Source organism: Callithrix jacchus, chromosome 6 (genome assembly GCF_049354715.1).
Source record: "Callithrix jacchus isolate 240 chromosome 6, calJac240_pri, whole genome shotgun sequence".
NCBI lineage: Eukaryota > Metazoa > Chordata > Mammalia > Primates > Cebidae > Callithrix > Callithrix jacchus.
In genome coordinates, this window is record NC_133507.1 from 155087068 (window position 1) to 155113656 (window position 26589).

At 49.8% G+C, this 26589-nt stretch overlaps 2 protein-coding genes across 3 annotated transcripts in view; one reads left to right on the forward strand and one right to left on the reverse strand.

Annotated features, from left to right (window-relative positions):
* The window catches only part of MROH2A (maestro heat like repeat family member 2A), a 61440-nt gene extending 55727 nt beyond the window's left edge, over positions 1–5713 (forward strand). The window contains 9 exon segments of the mRNA XM_054258167.2: positions 1027–1129; positions 1132–1175; positions 1290–1326; positions 1329–1471; positions 2018–2173; positions 3738–3869; positions 4501–4603; positions 4916–4981; positions 5434–5713. Of these exon segments, the coding sequence (XP_054114142.2) occupies positions 1027–1129; positions 1132–1175; positions 1290–1326; positions 1329–1471; positions 2018–2173; positions 3738–3869; positions 4501–4603; positions 4916–4981; positions 5434–5570 (921 nt within the window). The 3' untranslated portion in view covers positions 5571–5713.
* A 1857-nt stretch (positions 5714–7570) lies between these two features.
* HJURP (Holliday junction recognition protein) lies at positions 7571–24599 on the reverse strand. Of its 2 annotated transcripts, none has more exons than XM_008999730.5 (9): positions 24441–24599; positions 23941–24007; positions 22719–22774; positions 19679–19775; positions 17445–17509; positions 15816–15908; positions 14315–14393; positions 10770–12349; positions 7571–7861 (listed from the first exon to the last, which is right to left on the reverse strand). In XM_008999730.5, exons 1-9 carry the CDS (start codon positions 24519–24521, stop codon positions 7796–7798), a joined length of 2184 nt encoding a protein of 727 aa, XP_008997978.2. In that variant the 5' UTR covers positions 24522–24599; the 3' UTR covers positions 7571–7795. The 2 variants fall into 2 exon arrangements, with proteins under 2 accessions (XP_008997978.2, XP_078184983.1); XM_078328857.1 differs by having other exon boundaries at positions 10737–12349.
* Positions 24600–26589: the final 1990 nt, after the last annotated feature.

Consider the following 26589-nt stretch of genomic DNA (forward strand, 5'->3'; position numbering starts at 1 on the left):
TATGGGTTGATAGGTGTAGCAAACCACTGTGACACATGTCTACCTATGTAACCTGCACTTCCTGCACGTGTACCCCGGAACTAAAATTAAACATTTTTTAAAAGAAAAAAATTAGGTTCAGCTTTTAAGAAACAAGCTATTCAAATTCTTCAAATTCAGTGGGGCTGGATTCTACATGATTTTTTAATGCTTGGTAACAATCGTGTAGGGGGTTTACTCTCCAGGAGTTTACCCTGAAGAGCGTTTAAAGTAGGTGGTGATAGTTGTATTCACTGCTCTGCCTGGCCCTGAATAGGTGCTTAGTAAATGTTTAAATAAACCCAAGTGCTGTAGGAAGCGCCTGTGATTGCCGGTGTTGGTGTCTGGGGTGGCTGGAGGTGGACTGAGGTGGAGACAAAACATTTGGGAGCTTAGAGCAGCTGCGCCTGATGGGGGATAAGGAGCTGGATGTAGGAACAGTCAGTAGACTCTCACTTCTCCTGTCCTTGGACTCACCAATTTGGTGTTCAGTTTTCTTTTCAGGCCTCTTTCAAACATACTCAGGTTCTTACATGCACACACGTGCACATGCATGTACATACACATGCACACACACATGCACACACACGCATATCAGGGAGTTCTCAAAGGCCTGAGGTTTTGGCACTTGGAGTACTAGGCTGATAGTAACTCACCTGAGTGAGTGAAATTCATGCCTTTTGTGCATTTCTGTTCAGATGTAGGTGGGTGTGGCTCTTGCATTTGACAGTGGCTATTATGCTATCTGAAACATAATGAATGAATATATACATATAGGTGCCACTTATCTAGAATTCCTCACATATTTCCTTGTTAAGTCCCCACAAAGACTCTGAGGCAGTTACTAGCATCATCCCCTTTTTATAGACAAGGAAGCAGAGGTTCTCAGGGCCTCTCCTGCTCACAGAGCCACCAATCTGCATGACCTCTCCTCCCGTGTCCCGCTGCATCATTGCTGCTGACAAAGAGCCTGCCCCGGGGATAACTGCCACATCTCCTCCCTTCCAGTTCATGAGCGACCTGGTTCTGTACCAGGAGAAGCTGCTGAAGCCGGCGGTGGTGCTGCTGGAGAAGGGGGCCGACCAGAAGGAGGATGAGGCCCTGCGGGTGCTGTCCTGCGTGCCCTTGGCAACATGGCCCTGGGCGCCCCCATGAAGGTACTGTGTGCACCTGTCCCTGGGCCCAGGTCCCCGGAGCTGACAGTGCAGGCTGGGGGCTTCAGTCAGCCTTGGAGTGAGGGTGCAGGGTGAGGGTTGCCCGTGCCCCTCCAGGTGAAGCAGTACCGGAAGGTATTGCTGGAGAAGTGCCTAGTCCCCCAAGGGAGCCCACGAGCACCAGTGTGACTGCTGAGGCTATAAACGCCCTGACCAAGATCCTGGCAGAGCTCCGAGAACGGGATGTGGGGTCCTTTTTTGATGCCATCTCTGAGCAGTGCAGGATCTTCTTTGACAACGTGAGTCCGGATGAGAGCCTCCCTGAACTCGCTTGGTGAAGGAGTGGGCATTTCTCAGACCCCAAGGAAGAGGTGGGCTCTAGAGCGGAAAGAGCCAAGGATCCTGCTGGGCACCAGTGTAGCGACTGGCTGATCATGGGATCTTGTGAAATGAAAGGTTTTCTTCTAAGTTCCAGAGAATCAGTGCTGTCGAGTGAGGGCTCCTGGGTCCCTGCAGCCCTGCTAAGGGGGAAGGGTGTTCCCCTTTTATTCCTTGCACCTACGAATACCCCCAGGGCACCTGCGTCACGCTGGGCCTCTCCCAGGCAGGGCTGTGCACTTGGATCCTGCACAAGCCCTCACCCAGGGAAGAGGTGGGCACAAAGACCAGAGCAATGCCCAGCCCCGAGGGCTACGTGATTCCTGCGGAAGGAGAGACTCCACCCTGACGGAATGATCCAGAAGGCTCTGCAGGGGCCAAGGCACTGGGTTTTCCTCAGGGAACAGCTGGGGTTTCAACGGGCTTCCTGCTGCCCACAGGTCAGCCCGTGTCCATCCCGGCCACAGGAGAGCAAGCTGCTGCGTCTGAAAGCCTTCGTACTCTTTGGGAAGCTGGCAAGGGTGGTCGGGATGTCCAAGAAGCATTTCTTCAAAGGGAAGGTGAAGAAGGCCTGGATCCCCCTCATGCTGCACTCCCAGGACCCCTGCTCCGACTCACCCCAAGTAAGACATGCCCTGGGCTTTTTGTCCTAGTCTGGGGTCCACTGTCCCTCAAGGAAACAGATCCTTGGGTCTGCTGGCTCAGTAAGCTGTAGGCTTTCTCTGCCTCAGTTGGTTTTCTCGGAGATCCTGGAGATCCCCACTACCCTTCGTCCCTCACACAGGCTGAGAAGAGAGGCCATCTGAGATGACCTGCACAGCCACTAGAGACTATCACTAGGCAGTCTCAGCCCATGTCAGGGGACACGGGGTGGTGGCTGCCTGTAGCCCTTCTCTGCCCAAACCCTTTCTTCTAGCAGATTCTGTAACTGGCAGGTCACTTTTGGGTATTAGAACTTAAAATACCCCAAAGCGGTCCTGTCCACTCCCTGATCCTGTGGGGCAGGCCCACGTTGGGGGCAGCTAAGAGTATGTGTTGGGGGCGGGCCTGGCTTCTTCATCTCCGAGGCCCAGCTCCTCTTTTGCTTTGGGGCAGGAGGAGGGAGAGGGAGAGATGGATTTGTTAGCAAATGAGTCTTCTTATTGAGCTGGTGCCTCTCAGACTAACCCTGGCTGGCTGGGGACAGCAGCAGTCACTGATGGCGGGTTCCTCACTCCCTGCACAGCCCATGAGCTTGACCGCCCTCTTCTCTCCCTAGTCTCTTCTACAGACTCGGAGGGTGGGGTCGGGAGGTGGGGAGGTGGCTGATTTGGGGAGGTTCTGCCCTTGCCCAAGCCTTGGGATGCAGCTGGCCCCACACGAAAGAAACCCAATGGCCCTTTTCAGCAGGTGCCTTAGACTCCAGCTCTGGGTCACAGGACAAGTTCCCTCAACCCATCACTGTGGGGGCTGCTGTTTCCAGGTGGCTGTTACAGGCAGTGAGGGGTATTGAGAGGCATGCTCTCTAGACCTGGGCTTTGCACACACCAGCCCAGCTTCCCGGCTCTGCCAAAGGGTCCCTGGCAACCCTGGGCACAGTGTCACCGCTCAGAGGCTCCTTTTCCTTGCCGGTCCTCACCACCCTCTGTCTTCAGCCCACACTGTTATTCCATGTTTTATCGACAGCTGTCCAGTGGGGTTGGGGGAGCTTCAGGGAAGGAACTGGGGTACACCCAGCAAGGGTGACCAAGAGTGAGGGAAGGGCTACTGAGGCGGGAGCATTTTGTCTTCCTGCCCTGATGTCTCCAGAGCTGGAGCCCGCAGGCTTGGCTACAAGGCAGGAGCTGGTGGACTGGGCCTGGGAGGTAAGGACATGTGCCCCGTCCTGCCTGCTCAAGCCAGGCTCCCACCTCTGATCCCATTGAGGGCTGGGTCGCAGGCGGGGATGCTGAGGGCATGAAGGTGCTGGCTGAGGTGACAGGTGGGGCTGCATCTGCCCCCAAGTGGCCTTTTATAAATGCACATGCAGTCATGTTCAAGCTGGAGGGGCTCAGGTCCCAGGTGGCCTCCCAGGAGCCACCAGCCCTGCCCTTCTTTGGCTTGGTGAGGATTTTCCAGGGCTGCCCTCTGACTTCCTGCTGGCCTCACCCCTCCTGGAAACCACTCTGGCCTGGCTGATGTCTCTTCTGCCGTCCTGTGTCCCTGCAGGCCTGTATGGCTACCATGTTTCAGTGTGTACACTTCTGGGGCTGGAAGTCCCTGCAGTGTCCCTCACGGCCATGTGATACCACTACCGATGACAAGATGACTGTTTTCCAGACAACCATGTGTTCCATCCTGGTGAGAAAGCCAAAGAGGAACCAGTCCGTCCCAGGTGGCCACACATGGGCTTGGAGTTGGGGTGGTTGAGTTGCCACAGCTTGCTTTCTCGGGGCCCTACCTTTACCTTCTACACGTGCAATGTCGAGGCCAGCACTGCAGCAGAGGTAGAATGCAAGCCACGTGCCTATTTCAGCTGCCTGAGTTTCTTTTAGTAGGCACATCCAGAAAAGAGCAGAGGCGAAACAAATTTTATGTATTTCATTTCACCCAGAAAACTAAAACATGACCATTTCCCCATGTAATCAATATAAAAAACTATTACTGTGATATTTCACAACTTTGGGGGTACCATCTTAAAACCCAGGGGCACTTTACACTTAATTCAGACCAGCCACACTGGAAGTGCTCCAGGGTTACATGTGGCTTGTGGCTACCGTGCTGGACATCACAGGTTCTCGGGTCAGACGTGATATGTAAATGCGACAGGGGCCGATGGTCCTTCACTGGCCAGCTACTCATCTGCTGTGTGATGTTGGAATGGTCACTTGCCCTCTCTAATACCTCTTGGTGATGGGACACTCTTGGTGAATGACAGCCCATTGTCAGGGTCTCATCCTCCAAAGCTGTGTGTGTCACTTGCTTTTTGCAGTCTCAGAAAAAGCCAGCTGTTCTTTACAGCTTCTTTCTAGAAACGATGGTCTCTGTTAAAAATAGCTTGTCAAGGATCAGAATCGCAGCTTGCAACTTGGCAGGTGAGCAGACGGGTATCTTCCTGGCTCAAGATGGACTTTGAAAGCCATCTGGTCCACCCTGGGACTCGGGGGAGGATGGGTCATGGAAGGGAGGCATGTGGCAGAGCAGGGGCCGGAGCTCAGGTCTAAGTCCTGCACTGTGCCTTCTATCCTGCTTTGATTTCGGCTTCCTTCTTGCCAATCTGGGCTCAACAAAATCCTTCATCAGTGTTCTCATAAAATAAACCAAGTATCTTACAGGGAGGGCCACAGAACGACTTGTCTGCTGACCTCATATTTGTGTGATGAGCATTTCTTTGGCTATCGTTTCAGGAATTATTATGAAGCAGATGTCTACACATCATCTGAAAAAGCTGGACATCCCAGCATTGCAGAATTGTAAGTAGCGGAGTGTTATATCTCGAGTCCATGACTCACCAACTCACTAGGGGAGCTTAGAGAAACAGGTTCAAGGGAAGAGCCAGAGGACCCTTTGCTGTGGGGTTTTTGGGGGTGGGAGTGTAACCAGGAAGAGAGAAATGCAGCTGGGAGGCCTTTCCAGAACAGCTATTCATCCCCGGGCTGTTTTTCCCATTCATAGCGTCTTATGAAATGCTTCTGCCCTGATGTTGCTATCAGGTTCTGTGGGCGATTTCTGTCCCTGTGAGGGTGGCCACCGAAGCCCTGAGAGCTGCGATGTGTGTGCAAAGAGCTCCACCTGCAGTCTTCTGGTTTCCCACGTAGGAGCTTCTCCGTCTGCCCCTGCCCACCTGTGCCCTCACCTGCAATCGCTGCCCACGTGGTCCTGACTGGGAGGGGCCTAAGCCTTCCCTCTTTGTGTTCCCTCTCAGCCCTCCAGGAACTACAGCTGGACCCGGATCCTGAGGTCAGGCGGGCAGCCCTGGAGACGCTCAAAGTCCCGGATAGCTGTAGTCAGCACAGGCTTCTGGCTTCACCCAAAGGAATGTCCTGGGTGGTCCAAACATAAGATGTAAACTGTCTTCTTAGGGCCAAATGCAAGCCCTTATCAATGTCGTTTGTAAGAAGTTTAGTTTGTAGGAAAAACATTGTGAACTAATTACTCTCCTTTTCTTTCTTCCATTGAAATAAACCTCCACTGCCATCGGAGTGCAGGCTTGACTGTAAGGTGGGGATAGTCCAGAACCAGGACCAGGCAAAGGGAACTTCAGCCTTAACGAGCCACTTCATTTCCGATTCACCCCCGCCCCCACCAGTACGTGTCTGACTGACCCTTGGCTCAAAGGGTTGGAAACGAGCTTTGTGTCTTCACTCGTAGTTCACCCCCAGTTCACAGGCTGACAGTGTGCCAGGCACTGTGCTGAGCAGCGGGGGGAGGCCTAGCATGTCCAGTCTGCCTCCAGGGACCCTTCTTAAAGGGAAAGACACCTGACCACAACACACATCAGAGGGAGGACTGCAGCCGGGGTAGAAGTGCTGCAGTGGCACCGGAGGGTGGGGGTGCATCAAGTGTGGAGGCAATCCAGGGAGGCTGCATGGAGGAACTGACATGTATTCTAGGTCCACCCTCATCCTTCCCTTTGAGGCTTAAAGTTACCAAGTTTGGACTGTTGGAACCGGAGCCCAGTGAAGCCTGGAACATAATCTGGCTCCTGATCAAAAAGGGGACGTTAGCCCCATGTCTAAGAACATGTAGAGGAAGAGAGGGCGTGTGGGGAAGGCTTTTCCTATGCTCGGGCCATCAGAATAGGCTAGGTGTCCCCAGAGCAGGTAAACCAGGACTTCCAAACCGTTCCCAGTATAACTGCCGAAGGAATTTACCGTCAGGGGTGCCATCAACAGGAGAGAGCCGCTATGCTGCCCCAGAACCCACCCATTCCAGCGGTCTTCAAACCGTTTTGTGCCTCCCATGGAGCAAATGTGAAGTGATTTCCTGCCAAGTGATGAAGAGCACTGTGGCTAAACAAGCTTGAACATCACTGCTGCAGTGGGGAGGGCTCGCCACTCAACACAGTCCAAGGAGGCAGCTGTACATCTGAACAACTGGCTCTCCCTTCATGTGTGTGCAGGGACTCTTCCAGATGGTTTACAGACCTAACTGGAGAGAGCAAAATTTAAGACAGCACAGTATTTTTGATCCTGAGAGTATGGCAGTTTTTCTTGTAACAGCAGAAGCCGGAAAAAGGAGGAAGTTATCTGCCTTAGCAGGTTTAGCGTTGCTAAAACAGAATACCCACGACTGGGTAATTTATGCATAAGGTCATGAGTGAGGGGCTCTTATGATGGGATTAGTGCCCTCCTAAGACACCAGACACCTTGCTCTCTCCAGCTTGTGGGGACAGAGCAACAAGACAGCTTTCTGCCAGCCAGTTAGAGTCCTTGCTGGAGCCCAACAATGCTGGCTCCCTTGTCTCGAACTTTGAGTCTTTCAAAACTGTGAGAAAATAAATTTCTACTGTTTAAGCCACCTGGTCTTCAGCATTTTGCTACGGCAGCCTGAACGCACACACACACATACAGGTAACATGGTCCCAACGTAAGACGTAGGGAGATGGGATATGGGGCGGGGTGGGGGTGGGGGGTGATACCTGCCAACAGCAAGAGAGCCATTGCCTGGGGAGGCAGGCAAGAATGAAAAATGTGTAATTCAATCTCATTTTAAACCTTTCATTAAAAAGCAACCCAAAACACACATGGCAATGGATTAACTATTCCAGCATGAGTTTCACCAGTGTATTCTGAATATGTGTACTATTTCATTACAAAAACGCCACCATGATATCCTGTCAGCAACGGCTCCAGTAAGAATCACGAGGAGCCATGGCGCTGTGGCTGCTGGAGTGTCTAGGGCCACCACGACTGTTGATTTTTCTTCAAGGGTCATTGCATGCAGGGCTCAAACTCAGGTTTCACAAGCAAACCATATTCCCTAATGAAATGGGAAACAGAAGGGAGGATTCTCTGGACACGTCTAATTTAAAAAAGAACACATGAGAAAAGAGGCCTATCGAAGGGTCCCCTAAAAATTCTAAGTGAGCAACTTTATTCACATAATTTCTACAGCAAGAACTGGAGGCTCATCTCTGATGGAGCCAGTTTCACTAACAATTGCTTTAAGGGCAGAGAAGTCAACCAACTCCTCACAGTGTCTCAAGAATTAAAAACAGAACAAAAATAGAAGCAGAGAGCAAGGGAGAAGAGAAGTAACACTCCACGATACCCAGCTACAGACTTTTAGCTTGGAAGTTTTCTAGCGCAATGCCACTTTTCTTTTCCATCCTCTAAGACGTGTTCTTTCCTCTAGGGAAAAAAAAGACAAAGAAAATGACGTTAGCAAAATTCTACTAGAATTCCCAACGCTAGCCACTGAAAGGTTAACTGTTTTCTACTTATTCCACTGTATATATAAAAATACTTACAGAAAACGGCATTACATTAAGTAAATAAGTTATGTTAGAGAAACAACAAAAATGTAAAGGCGATCCCCCCACCCCATCCCACATACTGCCCCAAGACAGCACAAGCTGGTGGAGAAGTCCACATCTCACACCCTGGCCCAGGTAGCACTGCTGCACAGGTGAATTCAGGAGTTCAAGACTCAAGCTACTTCTTATCTATTAAAAAGAGGGAGAGGCTGCCTACTGGACAGAATCTACTTAATCAAGGGGTTCTGGTGGGGATTAAAGAAGAAAAGGCGTAAAACTGTTCAACGTGGCCTGGCACACAGACAGCCTCAGATGTTAGGCATAAAAACTCCTTCTGCAGTTGCAGCTCATGAAGAGTTGGTCTTTTTCCTTAAGAAATTTATCATTTAAGCAGGAAAAGCAGAAAAACATAGGAAACCAGTTAAATATGTTTAAATTGTGGTTTAAAATGAAACCTGAGGTGTTCACGATTGGACTTGCTATCAAATTCCAGGGATGCTGGGAGGAGGGCCCTGCTGGGGTCCTCAGGGGCTGAGTCCTCAGGACGGTCCCTCTCCAGCCCCATAGCAATACAACCTCATACCATTCTCTGCAAGGCTGAGGCCCCTCCTGTGTGGCTGGACTGGAAGAAAGCCCTTTAGGCTGAGCAGATGAAAGAGCAAGACAGGAGCCTCTGCACGGAGCACTGGGGCAGGACATCATACATGGAAAGTGGACCTCAGGCGACTGGTATGGTGCCAGCAGGTTATGGAACTCGGTGAAAGGCACAAGACGGAATCTCAGGGGCAGGACGACGGTAAAAGAAGAGCTGGGGCACTCTCTGAGAAAACGTAGTTAGGTTTAGACAAGCAGGGCGAGCAGAGCACAGGAGCTCTGATGTGTGGGAGGCCTGGAGAAACCTCAGATCGCTCACTTGGCCAGGAGTTGTTTTTGGTGTAATGCTCCCCTTTCAACTGAGAATCCTGAGAGGTCATCTGTTAAACAGAACGCATAAGCTTCGCTCTCAAAGCAGCCTCCGTGCCATGAAGATGCGGCTGAGATTCTCAACGGCTTTACTACCTGTGGCTGAAAGTACCTGGCCTGTGGTTTGGTGTGAAAATGCCAAGTGGGCACAGGAGCGGGGCATCAGGCAAGCAGTTGCAGACCAAGACCTGAGGGAGAGACTCTGCTGTCAGCCATGCACTGACAGGGAAGGAGCTCCGGGGGTCCTGCCCACACAGTGCCCCTGACCCTAGCTGGGGCCCGGCAGAGAGAAACCTTTCCCAATACCCGAACACTTACATTCATCCGTCCTCAACTGGGAAGACAAATGACAACGAGCCTTGTTTCATCTGCTTCTGGTTAGCTCAGCCAGTATGACTTTATACAGGGAAATGACTTAACCAAAGCTGGGAGCTTCTAGAACTAAGCCAAGGAGCCGGAGCCAAAAGGTTTCTACCTTGTGCTGCTAACCTACAAGAATGGCCCATGTCCAGACAGCACCCCACCACAGCACCCACTGTCTGCACCCCCTGGGAGGGTGTGGGTCACCTGGAGAGAGCAGGCAGCTGAGCAGTGGGTGGAGTCTGGGGATGCAATAGCAAAGAGCTGGAAAGGGGAGAGAATGCCGGCAAAAGCTCCCTTGGAAGGAAAGGGAAGGGTTGTCCTATGGCAGACCCTGGAGCAGTCCCAGGGCATTGGGAAGACAGTGACAGTGAGAAAGGCAGCAGACAGCTTAGGCCACAGGAGGCTGCTGGTGGTCTGAGAGTGTGGTCTGTCATGAGCAGGCTTCGACGGCAGGCGCCACTGAAGGAACAAGGCATACCAGACCTTGGTTCTGAGCTGGATGGGCAGTTCGCAGGCCAGGTGAGCCCCCGGGGGGAGAAACAGAAAATGGGACATTTATGGCAGGCAGCGTCCACCCAAATGATCTCAGAGAAAAGGCACATCACCAGCGTCAGGTACAACGGGAGGAGGATACTGGAGACACCGCCTCACCTGCTGGAACCACAAACAGACAAAACCGAAAGAAACTGGCCAAGTCGAACCCACAGTCAAGTCCCGTCAGCCTGGGGTGAGGTGTGGCACTGAGTTAAGAGTCACATCCCCCAGATCCTGGCTGTACAAACAGAGCAGCTGTGCTGGGGAGTCCAGCCCTTCATGCAACGAAGGTACCTGCCCACACTGACGGCCCCCACTAACACCTCCCTGCCCCGAAAATCAAACGGCACACCTAGACCACAACTCTAGCCGACATGATTCGCACAAATTAAGCTGCAAAACGAGGTGCAGAAATCTGAACAGGGAGCACTGAGATGAACTGCAGGGCGCCCCTCCCACCTGTGAGAAAACTGCTTGTGGCTCTCCCAGGCCACTCTTGCTCTGTCCCTACCAGGAGTCCAGAAGTAGACAGGAAGTCAGTCACTTTAGATCAGTTTCACCTTACAACAGCTATTTTCTGAGTGTGTCAGATGACGAGGTTAGAAAGGAAGGTTTGACAAAGATGAATCACATGTAGTACGTGAGGATTTGTGGAAAAACCTCTGAATGCACGCGAATGGGAAGTGTGTGAAATGGGAAGGTGCTCCACCTCGATGCACCTAACACAGGAAAACATCCTTGATATAGACACTGATTTTACAGGAAGGAAAAGTGTTTAGAATGCTTGGAAAACGAACACTTAGGTAAGAATTCGGTTGAGATTTACTAAAAGTGGCACAAAGGATCCTCCCATAAAATAAAAAGCGTCTATTGAAAGAGTGGTCACTCACGTGGGACACCACATTCAACCAACAGAAACGCACCTTCCTCTCTTCTGAGTTGGGCTGTGAAGAGCTGCCCTGCTCTCCTGGTCTGACAGCGTTGCCCACCCCACCTGAGGCACCCCGGGCATCGGCCTGGTATCCGGAGCCCTGAGGGTCTGATAACCTGGGTCTTTTCGCAGGGAACTGATGGTCCCTCCTGGTGGCACAAGCAACACACGTAGATGAATGAGCCTCAGTTGCAGTTGAGCCCAGTGGACTTTTTCTGCACCCCAGGGGTGATGACGGCAACTTCCAGAAACCCTGGAAGCGAGGGTCTGGATTTAATTTTTCTGAAAAGCCGTCTGCTCGATACCCAACTTCCGCACTCGCTTCATCTGGAGAGACTCCAACACATAAAGGCACCTTCATCTGCCCAGGGGATTTGGGACAATACTGCTGATGAAGCTTGTCAAATTCTTCCTTTATTTCATCGTAACGATTCCTTCCACGGACTCGCACTTCTTTATCTGGGACTGAAAGAGTTTTGCTGGGCGACAATGACTTTCTAACTATTCCAGAATGGTTTCCTTGAACATGAAGATCAGACGTCTGCTGCGTGCGAGCTGGGATGTTGGTCTCTGGAAATGACGAAGAGGACTTGCTCTTGGGCAGGTACCTACCTGCTTCCAGACAACTTTTGCCCAGGTTTTCAAAAGTCTCACTTAAACTTCTTGCTTTTGCTTTGCTGGAAGGTAAACTCAGCCTGCGGGTTTCTAAGCCCTGAAGGCCACCTGGGCTCACAGGACCCCCTCTGTACAAGTTCACGGCCCAGGAGTCCAGGAGGCCCATCCGGCGAGGCTGGCTCCTGGGACTCAGGCAATATTCCTGATGAAGCTGATCAAATCGGATTTCAATCTCCCTCTGATGGTTCTCTCCAAGGCCCTGTCGTATTCTTGGTTTGGAAACTATTTTTACGGGAGAAATTAACCATTTTAATTTCCAAAATCTATTTTCCTTATCAAGATTGTGCGTTGCACTGGAGCTAAAATAAGTCAAGGAAGAATACTTCGAGGGTGTCACTTTCAGCTCCTTCCAACTCAGATGTAACTTACGGATTTGGGGCTTGTTGACTTCAAGAAAAGCTTTTTCCAATTTTAAACCTGTCTTACGGCAAGAAACATCTAGTGAGTTCTTGCAGTCTCTTAATGCTCCTGTCTCTTTCACAGGCTCAGAGCAGGTTACGAAGCTCTCCTTGGGGCTCCTCTGAGAACGCCTGCCTCCTTTGCAGTACGTTTTGTTCATCCTGCTCTTACATCTGTGCCTCTTCCTGGAGTTCCAGTTTTGCATGATGAAGGTTTTAGTGGAGATGATGCTCGACGGCTTTGTGCTCAACAGCCGGCTCATGGAATGCAGCATCCCCGCGTACAGGTCACTGATGGTCACGTCACAAATGCCATCGTCTTCAAAGGGCTGGCTGCTTGAGAAGCTGCTGCCACTGATCTCTTGTAGGGAGAGGCTGTCATTTCTAGGTACTAAGGCCATGTCTGTGGAGGAAGTATGCGAAGGACCCCATTCTCTGGGAGATGGCGCTGGTTTCGCTGGGTCACCAGGACTCTTTCCGGAGACACAATGGCAGTTTCCTGGGAGAAAAGACACACATAAAGTAAAGGCGTGCTACCATTCTAAACCATCCGTGTGTACAGAGGACAGAACTTAAGACTGGATCAGGACTGCGTTTTTTTTTTTAAGCAATAGTAGAAACAAAAACACCACAAATGTGTAGGAGTAGACTCTTCTCAGAGATTTCTCTTTTGCTATCAAAATTTGATTCCTACTCTCCATCGCACATTTCCCAAACATGCCTTCCTTTCCCTCTGGGCTGTTTAGAAGATGGATGCCTTTTCAAAAGCTAATTAGAAACTGAAAAATGACGACAGTGTTCACTACAGAGATGTGTGGGGCATAAGACCTCCAAACAAACCTCTTCATAGAGCTCTGACTTTTGATCATATTAAATGCTTCCTGGGGAAAAACCCTAAAATTGAATACAAACAGAAAAAATAAACCTGTATGTTAACCTGATAACTGAAAGAGAAAAAAGGAATCTAAATATTTTGAAGGTCTGCCTCTTAAAGAGACTGTCTAAGGATAAAAAGAGCTGCTTGGAAATTCTGAAGCTTGTTTAGATTGTTGAGAAGAGTGGTAGCAGGTGCTGCAATCCCAGAGTTCTTTTGTGCTGTATGATTGACCAGATGAGCGCGTGTTACGTCACTGAGGCTGGTGGTGACTGGGAGAGGCAAATATGGCATCAGGGCAGGGGTGAAGAGCTCGAAAGCGCATGGGGTCGCATCACACGACACAAAAACCCGCCTAAAAGGGGCTCCTTGCCAGCTAAATCTGGGGCTACCTGAGCGTCAACTTGAATACTGGCAATGGATTGTAACATGTGAATTAAAGAACAAAAGACTCCATGAATTCCTACTGATTCTAAAAAAAAAAATGAAAATAAATCAAGGCATAAGAGGGTACTAAAAGAAGGGGGGAGAACCACAGGGGAGATAGCTCTTTTGAATAGAGGAATGCCAACTGGAATGTGCCAAGGAATGGCAGAGACAGAAACGGCTTGGGCTGGAACCATCACTCAGGTGATCCTCAGTGCTGGTTCCTAAATCACTCGGTGAGAAGTTTTTAGAGAAAGGGTTCCTAGGGGATCACAAAGAATCACACGCAGATGACCCCAAGGAAAAAGGGCCTGTCGCAGTGAGAAACTGGGCAGGTCTCACTTTAACTCAATAACCAGTCTCAAAGTTACCAAGAATGAGACAGACTGACCAGATGTTCTGAGGACACATCATCCCTGTAGTAGTTCTGCCAAAAATGTTTAACATGAGCCTAACCACGAGGAAGCAATCAGGTCCCAATTCAGGGACATTCTGCAAAACTACTGGCCTGGACTACTCAAGAAAGACAGTAATATGAAAGGTGGCCACGAGGGAGAGAAGGCCACGAAGGAGCTGCTCTCGATGGGGAGAGACTAAATGCACCAGTGGCACCAGCCTGAGTGGGTCTGGAAACGGTCAGACAAACCAGAAAGGCTGCAAAGGACATCACTGGCACAACGGGCAAGACTGTATTCTATCAGCGGTCAATTTCTGGCATGTGTTACGCGTATTGTAGTCACAAAGGAGAATGACCCGATTCTTGGAGGTATGTGTAAAGCATTTAGGGATAAATGTGTACACAAATGCAAATAAATACACACTGTGTGTGCACGTGTGTGTGTGGGGGGTGACAAAGCAAATATGGTAACATGTTAACTGTGAAACACATGCAGGCTGCTCGTCGTACTACTCCTGTGCTTCTGGAGATGCAAAACTATTCAAAGTAGTAAGCTGGAATCAAGAGCAGACTTGCAAAGGAGCAAACAGCTCATTTTAAAACATCTTCGTCTTCCTATGAAATCCAAGCATCTCTCTAACAATTTACGTTGATGAAACACGACAGGAAATGATGGTGCGCCCAGTGTGAGAAGCGCTGAGGGGCCACGCAGCTCCAGTGAAAGTGAAGGAGACACGCACAGTTCACAGTTTCTGTGTCACACTCACCAGGGGCAGGCATGGCGGGTGAGGCCAGTGAAGGGAGCAGAGTCACACGTGCATCCTTTCCAGCTCTGTTAGCTGCATACTGAAATCAGAGCCGGTGGTTACAACAAAAAAGTTGCCAGGTGTCAACTGGGTACAAGGAGCTGGGTTCTCCCTTGACAATGTGACATCCCCAAGGATGGTGTAAGGAGCTGCTTCCCTGTCAACATGGACTGTGCATCTTAGCATAGCCATGCTGACAGGTGTGTGAACGTGACAACAGTGGCCAGCTGGGCTTCGGGCAGTGGAAGGAAAAAGTGTCCTAGTAAGATCTGGACACTCCAAGTGGTCTCCAGGATAGCTTCCAGCCACAGTCAGCACTCATCTGCCAGTTACTTCTTACCCTGGGGGTGCTGGTAGCTTTGTCTACCATTATACCTGGACCACATGAACACCCAGAGGCCAGGTGGACGGTGGACAAGGAAGACCCGATAGAGCCCCTCGTAACCCTAATCTGTTCCCCGATCAAAACAGCAACCAAGAGGACACCACTTGCTGCCTTGGAATAAAGGAAAAAGCATTCAGGTACATCCACTAAGTCAGTGGTCCTCAAATACAGACTTTCCACTGGTCAGCAGCACGGAAAGAAAACAGATGCACCTCTGTGAGACTGCTGCTTTTTTCTGAAGATGAATTTTATTCTGCAATGTGTACTTCCTAGGTATTTGGTGTTGCAATGTCCTTTATCCTATGATAGAGGGTACAGACCTTAAGAGAGGGGGCAGTGGGTGAGTGTGCCCACCTCTCATGCCATCACATCCCCTGACCTCTGAACAGGTAGGACAGGTGCCAAGGGTCAGCCACCTCACCTTGCAGCTGATCCTAGCCTGGTCATACCAGGGAAGGCAGGGACTACTGCTTCCCTAACTAAGCAACTTCAAATCCCGGTCCAGAGGCTGCGGCTGCTCTTAAGAGCCCAGATGTGGCCCTCACAGACTTTTTTCTCTTGTGACAGAGTCTTACTCTGTCTCCCTGGCTGGGGTGCTATGGTGCGATTTCGGTTCACTGCACCTTCTACCTCCCAGGTTCAAGTGATTCTCCTGCCCCAGAGTAGCTGGGATTACAAGTGCTCGCCACCACACTTGGCTAATGTTTGTATTTTTAGTAGAGATGGGGTTTCACCCTGTTGGCCAAGCTGGTCTTGAACTCCTGAACTCAAGTGACCCATCTGCCTTGGCCTCCCAAAATGCTGGGATTACAGACCTGAGCCACCATGCCTGGCTGCCCCACTACCTTTTTCTGTGAGCTGCCCCAGGACAGTGGGCAGAATGCCTCTGCCAGGGTTCCCACCTTCCCGATGGTGCTGCCCTGGGGGACCTAGAGTGTTTATTCAAGAAGAGCAAGTATCTCAGCATGTGAATAAAACAATTTGGAAATCATGACTCCAAATGCTCTTTATGGGTTCTGTATGGTAACACTGTACCTCAGTGTGTTATATGAAAACAAATACTGGGAATCAGATTACCTCAAAATACTCTGCACCTTGTAGCAGTATATCCACTTGGGTCAAGTATTTCCTTCTTAACTCATTTTTCAGAGGGCTTTGAGGCACTGCAGGCTGATCAAAAAAGAGAAGTCAGAATTTTTAAGAGCTTCGGACCTTTTGGATTCTGGACAAGCTGGCAAGCTCACTAATGTACAAATCTTTACATGATGTTACTCAAAGTCACTTTCCCCTCCATGTTGTTCTTGAGCCACTTTTTCATCTCCTGCTGTGTTAATAACCCAAAAGAATGTAAAAAGACAAAAAAAAAAAACAAAATAAAACCAAGTCTGGAGAAGTTTATGACAGCATTTCTAGACAAGAAAAAATATATATAACCATCTGAATATTCTGAGGTGAGCTCAGGACTCAACTACTGGTAGTAAAACTGGTAAGTTTATGAGAAATTCAGTGCTCCTGGCTGGGCCTGGTGGCTCATGCCTGTAATCCCAGCACTTTAGGAGGTTGAGGTGGGTGAATCACTTGAGGCCAAGAGTTCAAGACCAGCTTGGCCAACGTGGTGAAACCCTGTATCTACTAGCTGGGCATGGTGGGCACCTGTAGTCCCAGCTACTTGAGTGGCTGAGGCAGGAGAGCTGCTTGAACTCAGGAGTTAGAGGTTGCAGTGACCCAAGATCGTGCCACTACACTCCAGCCTGGGTGACAGAGCAAGACTCCATTCCAAAGAAATCAAAAACAAAAACAGAACTTCAGTGCTCCAGCTCAGGAGGCTGCCCTGCCCCTCTCTTGCCAGATACTGGAAAGAGAAGGGCATCACCCTCCATCCTTTGCAGAGTGGGGCTGGCACTTTGGTTCTTGACTCTTGGCCCCACCCACTTTCCCTTTGCTGCCAATCCCTACATAAGCCCTCAGTAAGCACCCACTTTCTCCCCCGGGCCACTGCCTTTTTCTTCTTAGTCACTGAAAGTCACACATGGGTACGTGGGAAACTCTCTGTGCCAAAGTAGCAATTTTAGAGGAACACTGTGCACCAGCTATTGTAGGTGACAGGGGGTGACATGGGGGCCAGGAAAGACGCTCAAGCAGGTTAAGCTCTGTGTGAATTCTCATGTATCCCAACCAAGGAGGGTAAGAGGCACATCCTATAAGGAAATGGGGGTTTCTATGACCCTGGGGTACTCTAGGAAACAGACATTTAAATGACAGTTACTGTTTAGGTTAGTGATGGCCGCCCAATGAGGCAACCCTGTGACTTGGGGCTTTTGAGGGCAGACATGGAAATACTTCCTAGAGCACTTCTCTTTTGACCCTGCCTCTGTGGGGCAGACCGAGAGCCCTCGTGTGCTCATCAAGGCAAATGGTGCCCTGTCAACCACACTGACAGCTTTATCTGCAGAGTGAAAATCATCAGGAATCAGGCTTGCACTGGGGGTAGAATTGGCTGCCAAGTGCTAGACTGAAAAGGAGTCTTACCACCTAAGGGAATCTGGACAGCATAAGACTTGGAAGTAGCAAAAGCCAGCCTCAGGAGAGGATTTCCAGAAGGGTGCAGGCAATGCTGCCCGCCCCAGGCCACATGGGCTTTGATGAATCCACCCCTGAGCCCCCAAGCACCCCCTCTGTCCATTCATTATTAAAGGCAGGACTTACTGCTAAGGCCCAAGCCACTGACTCTTCCTGGTCTGAAGTGACGTCAACATCACTGCTTTTTGAATCTAAAAAATCAAACAAGTAAATATCAATCAGGATTTTTAGGAAAGGGTGCATTTTCCTCTCAAGGATGGCTTTGGTATATCACATCGAGTAAGTTCTACAGTAAAAATCCCCACTGCTTCAAGGTTGCACCCACTGGAGTCATCTGTGGCTGTCCATGGTTCTTACTAAAGCAGAGAATCCCTTGGAATGGGAATCTGCCTGGGGCCATGGAGTAAAGAAAGGCAGATTCTGCACCACCTCCAGCTTTCCACGGCCTCCGAGCCTGGAAGTTGAGACGTTCAAGTCAAGCACTGCCCAACAGAACTTACAGTGACCATGGAAGTTCTCCGTCTGCTGTCCCAGGCCCACCACTAGCCACACGGGGCCACTGAACAGCTGTAATGTGGCCACTATGGCTGAAGAAACAGATTTTAAATTTTATTTAATGTTCAACTAATTTAAGTATCATCCTGAGGGGGCTGGTGGGTGCCATACTGGGCAGTATAGCTGTCGAATAACTATTTCCTGTGATTTCAAGCAGGCGGGATATTCATGGACCTAAGGATTTAGAGTCAAAATCGGGGTTAGCAGCAGTAACCACACAGCATCACAGGTAAGTATCCTCACGAAGAGCTTTCCAATTCTACTCTGAAAGATCACCAGCTTCCCCTGGGTGACTCAACACCCATCACTAACTGTTGGTGCAGGCAAGGTGCCAGGGGAGGGGCTGGGCAGAGTGGATAGAGGTTCCAGAAGGCCGGTGACAGGCATTTAAAGGCTAGTGACAAATATGTTTCACCGCCACAAACAGAGGAACCCAGGGGCTTCCCAGGGGCAGTGAGGAGACCAGGTTGGCAGGTCAGGTGGGCCTTCAGGCCCCATTCTGGGTTCTGGCCTTTTACCCTAAAAGCAATGGGAAGCCACGTGTTGCATCAGAGAAGTGGCTGGACCACATTCACAGGTGTGTCAGTAGGGCAGAGGGAACCTGGGTGGGGATGGGGTCTGGTGCTCAGGGTGGACATGAGAGCTCATGAGGCACAAGGCACAGGACAGGGATGCCCTGGCCATGAGGAATGAGGCAGAGGCTGAGATGAAGAGGACCCTAGGTTTCTGGCTCACACTAGAGGGAAGATGGTAGGGGCCTGTACTGAGGTGCAGAAGAGAAGATGGGGAGCCTGTCTGCCGGGCTGAGTGTTAGCTGTGCCAAGTTTGGACATGAAGTATTGAAGCAGAGGGGCTGCTAGGCAATAACACGCCCCCTGTTGAGCTCTGGCTGGAGGTTATAGTCAGCATACAGCGAAGCTATGGCTCCACCCGGGTAAGGGGCAAAGGCGGCTCAGACAAATCCTCCAGAAAGGGCACCCGGCAGGGCTGGGAGGTGAGCAGACTGCAGGCTGGGAAGGAAGAAGATGGAGGCGACCACAGAGGCCCAAAAGGTTTAAATGCTACGGAGAGGGCAAAACCCAAAGACTGCCAACAGGATTTAGCAACAGGGTTGTGAGAAACCTCACCCAGAGTTGGGCTTTAGAGATGGAGCCAGAATGGAATTGAGAGAGGAATGCACGGGGCTGGAGGGGTAGGGAACCCATGGCAGCAAATGGAGCAGGTCATTTGACTCTGGCTGTAAAGAGAACTGGACAAAGGAAGGGGCCCAGGACAGGGGAGAGCCACGAAGGGTCTGATGTGTCTAAGGTGAGTCTGGGCACATCTAAACACCAATGGATGGATCCAGGGAACAGAGGCTGAAGATTGAAGGAAGGGGTGAGGGACAGATTCCCAAGAAAAGAGAACAGGATGGGGCTGGGCAGTGGCTGACCTGGGGGAAAGGAAGGAGCCTCCTAGGAAGACGACTCGGGAAGCTTCCCTGGAGAAGTGAGCGTTCACAACACCACCCTGTAAGGGCAAATCTTAATTCTGGGTACTAATTTTTCACATGGAGGAGCATGTTTATTTACTCAAGAAATATCACCTGAGTACCATTTATATGTCAGGCTAATAGATGTAACTGTGGGCAGGGCAGAGCTCAGAAGGAATCAACAGCATACTTTAACACGATTCTAGTTTTGAAGATATACCTTAGAAAAAGTAAAAACTTTTAATACGGAGGAATCTCGGCTTTCAGCTATTGTAACAGGTATGTCAGGTCTGGTCCTTCCTGCCCTCAGTTCTCTGACAAAGGGGACACTCACCGGCTCCCAGGACTGTGCGGTACGAAGGAAGCTCAGGAGCCCGGGCTGCAGCTTGCACCGAGCCATTTGTCCTGTCCATGGGCCTCACGAGGGAGTCCTCCGAGTGCAGAAGTTAATAAAGACATGGTTGTTTGAGTGACAGCACATTTCAGTCACGGTAAAGTCACAAACCTGCAATCCCTCTGTTCACGCGGGTGACAACAGGAGCCTCCCACAAGGCTTCTCTTCTCCCTGCATGTCCCCTTTATGAGAGGACTCAAGAGCAGAGGAGGAAGCTGAGGCTCACTCGGTTGCACTGGAAGCTGCTACTTAAAAAGCCACTTGGAAGGTAGGGAAGGAGCAGGGAAAGTCTGGGGCCCAGGCGCAAGCAGATAAGCTCATACCTCCTAACACTGGCCCAAGGATGATAGGGACTGGGACAAGCAAAAAACCAAACTGAAACAGAACAAAATTATCCTGAGGTCATCAGAAAAAATACAGAAATAGTCCAGTGGCCCCTGGGGGACTTCCTGTGATCTTTAAAGAATGTGATGGAGTATTAAGGCCTAAGGCCAGGAGGACAGCCGGCTTGGTGGCTCATGCCTGTGATCCTAGCACTCTGGGAGGCCGAGGCAGATGGATTACCTGAGCTCAGGAGTTCAAGACCAGCCTGGGGAATATGATGAAACCCCATCTCTACTAAAAATATAAAAAATTAGCTAGGCATGGCAGCGTGCACCTGTAAACCTAGCTACTCGGGAGGCTGAGACAGAAGAATTGCCTGAACCTGGGAGGTGGAGGTTGCAATGAGCTGAGACACGCCACTGCACTCCAGCCTGGACAACAGAGTGAGACTGTCTTGAAAAAAAAAAAAAAAAAAAAAAAAAAAAAAAGGGCTGAGAGGAGTCAGTTTAAGCCTAAGTTATACTCACAGGGTAGCTGCTTGTCCTCACCAGGAGCTCACACCTGGTGGGCAGGCGGCCACACTCCTGGGCAGGCCTGCTTCAGCTCTCCAGAGCCTGCTCTCTAGCATGAATAATCCCAGCAAATGGTACTGGTGGGTTCTCATTAGCAAAATTCAAGCACTCAAGATACCAGACTGGTTAAAATATTAATATTTTAGGAACCACCCAGCCTTATAAGAACAGGGTAGTGAGAAGGTGGTGAGGCCTATACCATTAGAGATGGTCTTCAGGTGTCAACTCTGAGGGTTCAGGGGACTTGGGGTTACCCATGAGTAATACAGGGTAACTGAAGCCCACTTCCAGAATATCAGAACCTTTGCTTCCAGTGAAACCATCATGTAAGCTAGTGTTTGCAGGGTTGTTTTGTGGCTGTGTCTGAGGCAGAACCTGCTTTGAGAATCACAGAGAAGCAGATGATCTACACCAACCCCAAACCACCTGGCAGCTCTGATAGCTACAAGGAGAGCCCAAGCATGTGCTATAATCAAACTAGCACAGCTCAGTGCCTGGCCTGGTAGGGCCCACTGCCTCCCGCAGGCTCCAGGGCAGCAGGAACACCAAGTTGTCTGGGAAAAGGTGAAGGCGGATCCGGGCACTGTCACCAACAGCAATTACAGTGAAGTCAGAGATATTCCTGCTGGAATCTCAGACTACACCCAGTTTCCGCCTAATCCCAAGAAAGGGTCTGAAGATTCTGAAGATCCAGGTAGGGGTCCTCCTACATTTTAAGCAAAAACCTAAATAAATCTTCAAATGATGAGTGGACATCTCTATTATGTATAATTAAAACAGCATATATCCTTTAATCCTACTTCTCAGCATCTACTGAAAATGGTGCATATCAGTACTGGGAGAAGATAAGGACCAGGATTTTCTCTGAGAACCATTTCTAACAGGGGCTTTATAAGTAAAGTTTTATTGGAACACAGCCATGTATACTCATTCACATATTTTTTCGGTCACTATCCCCCTACAACACAGAACTGAGTAGTCATAACAGAGACCATATAGCCAGCAAAGCCTAAAATATGTACCATCTGGCCCTTTGTGGAAAAAGTGTGCCAACTCTTATTTATAATAAAGGAAGCCACAAATAGTGAATTGCCTATCAATAGATCAGTTAAAAAAGCATAGTTTAAAAAATAATTATATAATTTTACAATTATACAATAGTTGATGAAGAGTTCTCCATATATATTAACTGGAAAAGTGAGATAAAAAAATGCATTTATAAAAATGTTATAGGAAATCACATTGTACTAAAATAGCACGAGTGACCATCTTTGCATAGATAAATCAGCTCATTTATGGAGTTGGATGTACTTTTAACATTTCTATCACTAGAATAATTAATAAAGAAGATTTGACTTCCAATTTGTTGTTAATATTACGTCACCTTAACCTTGATGTTTTCATTCTTGGGTACAGGTTCCTTGACCTGTGACCACAGGGAGGAACCATGTGGCATCTGAGAGGCAGTGATTAATCGAATGCCAGACAACCTTGCAAAAGGGCTCCTGGGTGTCCCTGCAGGTGCCAACAGCACCTTCCCCTAAAATAATGGGTCTCAGAGCTGCAACACCTTCAGATCAACTAGGTGGGGAAACTCAGGTCTTTGGAAGGTAGAAAAACGCAGAGGGAAAGATGTGTGATCCTCCACACCGCACCTCCCTTGTCTCTCTTCCTCCGCTTTCAAAAGAGGAAGGGAGGCATTTTTTTTTCTCTAGAAGGAACTGGATTTGGTCTTTTCTGTAAGGTCTCAACAGAGTGAGCCCCTCGCTGGGATGGCACCGTGGCCAGCTGGGGCTGGCCCAGCCCCTGCACGCGTGTTATCAGAGCCCCTCAGCCTGTGACACAGGAAACACAGGGTGACAAAAAAGGCCAAACATTACACAGTGCCTCCTTGCACTGGACAAGCAACAGCAAAAACGCTTCTAAGTAAATCCTTAAAAACAGAAAGAGTGTAGTCAAGATGAGAAAAAGTGCTCCCTGGTGGCCTCTCCATAGCCTCCAAGGTTGGGTACACCCACACCTGTATCCACATCAAGCCCCCTCCACAGCAAGGTTATTTGGCAATAAAATTTCACGTTTGCTACCTGGATCTCTCCTTCATTTCTTTCCTTTATTAGTCTTCCACCCCAAATTCTCAATCCTGAAGAAAAGAAAGAAAAACGACCATTTAAATAATCCTGAATGCTGAATTTCTGCTCAGTCTGTATTCACCTGAAGCCACAGTGACAGGCGAATAAAAAGGTACAATATTAAAACCAAGCCATTTCTGATACCCTGCTGTTGTTCATCTTGGTAAAGTTTCAGGTTGTTAAGGCAAATTTGTCATTCATGGAAATCTCCCACCTACTAGGCAGTGGCTTATTAAATTATATCATTAGCCCAAAAAGTCAAATGTAAACAAGGAACATATATATGACAATGACTGTCCCTAAAATATATAGAGAGGGCAATCTACATACCATATATAGAGTTAGCACTTTTTGCAGGCAATCTCTATATCCGATATACAGAGTGAATGCTTTCTAAGGGCAATTTACACGTTACACAGAGAACTGCCACTGGAATATTTTAGTTTCTGCCTGTGTAAACTTTTCACCCCAGGTGTGCCTGGATTGGCTATAAAGGCAGAAAGGTAGGATTTCTTTTAATTCAAGGAGCAGATCTTGTGAACCTTTTGTGCCTGTTTACTACAACATAGAACTTGCTCTGAGGTTTGTTTTCATTAAGTTGTAATGAGCTAGTTATAAAGCTATATGGGAAGAATTGACCCCAGGCAGTGCAAAGCGTCACCGGCTAATTTACCAAAAAGAACCCATACGATTTCAGTCTGATTTAACGGACTGCCTTCTTCTCCCTGTTCAAGTACTTGGAGCTTCGTGGAAGACAGTTGCTACTCCAAGCTAAACAGGGCAAACAAGTCATGTGAGTGTCCTGTTCCCAGAGTTGCAGAGTAACTGTCACAACACCCACACCTAGGAGATGTTACTGTCGTCATCCTTCCCATTTCACAGATGAGGACACTGAGACCAGTCCAGCTAAGCAACTGGCCCAAGCTACCACGGTGGGGAGGTGGCCAGCGGGGATGCCAACCCGGCAAGGCAGAGGCATGTGAACCAGGAGGCAGGCACCTGTCTTTTCAGGAATTGCTTTAATAAGTAATTCAATTAATTCGCAGGTTTAAGGGCACCGATGTTTTGGTTCCTATTAAGTGAACAATGTCTACTTCATAATAGAGCAGGGAAAGGATTTCAACTACTCCATTCACACTCTTCACCCGAACACTCAGAAGGGGAGGATGATCCTTACCTTGGGGCGTCTCGTAGGTCAGCGTGGCCATTTGCACCACCGGGGCGTCCTCGAAGGGCTGGTCGTACTGCGAGGGAGAAAAGGGCTTCCTGTCAGGTCCCAGGGCCACGAGGAGCCCCAGACCCTGGCAGAGGCGGCGCCAGCCCGCGAGAGGCTGTTAGTCTGGTCTGGGGCGCCCCAAACACAGTCTCTACAGCGGAGCCCCCAACCCCGCCTCGCTCGTCCCTCTCAAGATCCCCCAGCCCCACCAAGCCCTTTTCTCTGCACCCGAGCCCCAGTCCCGCTTTCCCATTCCCGGCTCCGGAGGCCCTCTCCTCCCCCTCCGAAGCCTTCGGCAGTGCCTCCTTCTTCCCTCCCAGAGCCCCCAGCTCCGCCTCCCTCTTCTCTCCGCTTCCCCACTCCGAGCCCCCAAAGCCCCCTCCCCTTCCCGTTCTGCGTCCCCTCCTAGACTCAGTCCGCCCCGAGGGCCTCCCCTCCTGGCGGACCCTCGGGGGCCCCACCTTCTCTAACAGCCGCTGCATGCGCCTCTGGAAGCGGCGGCGACTGGCTCTGAGCTTCTGCAACAGCGGCTCGTCTTCCATGCCCTCGTCCTCCAAGGAGCACAGCGGACCGAGCAGCTGACCCGGGAGCCTACCCAACACCGACCTCAGCGCCGACCCGGACTCCGGGGCCTAGAGCGCCGCAACTCAAATAGGCGACTCCGCCCTTCCTGCCTTCCTCTTGGTTTTCTATTGGCTAACGCGGAGAAGCGGGGCGCTGATTGGGCCTTTCAAACAAATTTGCGTCGCTCCTCCCGGCCAATCCGCGCCCGAGCGTCCAGCCACGCCTCAAGGAGCCAGTCGGGCGGAAAGGAGGGGAGGGTCTCCCGCCGCGCGGCAGGTTGTGGTTTCCCGCACAGCTGTTGAGCTTATTAATCCTCGGTGCAACGCGAGATCCGGTGGGATTCATGTTCGGCCTGGAGATGTCTGCGTGACTTGCTGTGGCGGTCGCCGCCGGGCGGGGGCCATCTTCCTCACCCTCCCGCCTGGGATCCCGGCGGGGTTTCGAGGGCAGGGGCCTACTCCAAATTACCAACCCGGAAGGAGGTAGGATGGTGAATATTCATCTAGAAGAAAATAAGTCTCAACGAATGAGACATTTAAAGACGCTGACAAATGCGATACACATCACAAAATCCAGGAAAATACTTTTATTAACCCACCTTTCCCCCCTATGTATTTCTGATTGCATACTCTGCTTCTTCATTGATATTAATCTTGTAATATTTTCTCCAGAAAGAAGAGCAAGATAAATCAGTCTTTAGTATGGTTGATGGAATTTGTGATTGACACCTTAGGAAAGTTTTATTCAGCTTCATCACTTAACCACGTTTGTGTGCTTGGGCTGACTTGATTACTATAGTCTGTGATGGAAAATAATTTAGCAGCCGGGCGCGGTGGCTCAAGCCTGTAATCCCAGCGCTTTGGGAGGCCAAGGCGGGTGAATCACGAGGTCAAGAGATCGAGACCATCCTGGTCAACATGGTGAAACCCCGTCTCTACTAAAAATACAAAAAATTAGCTGGGCATGGTGGCGTGTGCCTGTAATCCCAGCTACTCAGGAGGCTGAGGCAGGAGAATTGCCAGAACCCAGGAGGCGGAGGTTGCGGTGAGCCGAGATCGCGCCATGGCACTTCCAGCCTGGGTAACAAGAGCGAACCTCGTCTCAAAAAAAAAAAAAAAAAAAAAGAAAAGAAAAGAAAATAATTTAGCATTGCAGAGCACCAGGAGGTCCGTTAGAGGGGGCTCTTCACCCCCTTTCAGCCTGCACGGCAATTCTATCACGAAGTCCCGCAGAAATTTAGGTGGGGGTCGGAGGAGAATGAGAACTTCGGGGCTCATGAAGTGTGTGTGTCTACAAAATGTGTTGCGTTGTGCTGGATACAGAGATGTGCTGGCCTGATTTCCCTCAAGATGCCACAGCTGCTGGGAAGGCAGTTGGCAGGGGCCGTCAGTTGTCAGCCTCTTCCGGGATGATCCAGTTGCAGAGAGCTCTCACCCAAGGTCCTGCTGCCCAGGGCGGCCCAGCGCCAGTGACTGATCCAGGTGGGAACAGGAATTTTGTGCCATTTCAGTCTGTTGGAAGAAAACCCTGGGCTTGGAAGATAATTCCGAGCTCTTGAGTCCTGGAAATTGGACAGGGTAACCTATCCAGTCCTGTTTCTTTCCATCTCTTCCTCCCTTATAAACATCCTCTTTGAGTTGGCCCCAGTTGCAGGATCTACACATTTAATTTGTAGTTTTTGCAGTTTTCACAAGGAGGTGTCTTCCTCCTCCTTCCTTGGGAAAGTTCAGAAACTTAACATGCTCTTCCTTTGACTCTGGGTTTCCGTACATAACTTACTTTCCAAACGTCTAACTGGGCACATTTAGAGACTTGAGACCTTGAATAAAATTTCCTTTTTTCTTCTTGAGTTTTGGACGATTTACTCTTCCATTGTTACTGGATAGAGTTGTCCAGCTCTTGGTGCGTTACCAAAGAATCGAACAAAACACAAAGTAAGAAAAGAATGAAGCGAGGAAAAACAAAGCAACGGAAGAGCGGAGTGAGGAAAGCACAAATTCATTGAGGACAATTCGCAGAGTGGGAGCGGCTGGAGCACGCAGCTCC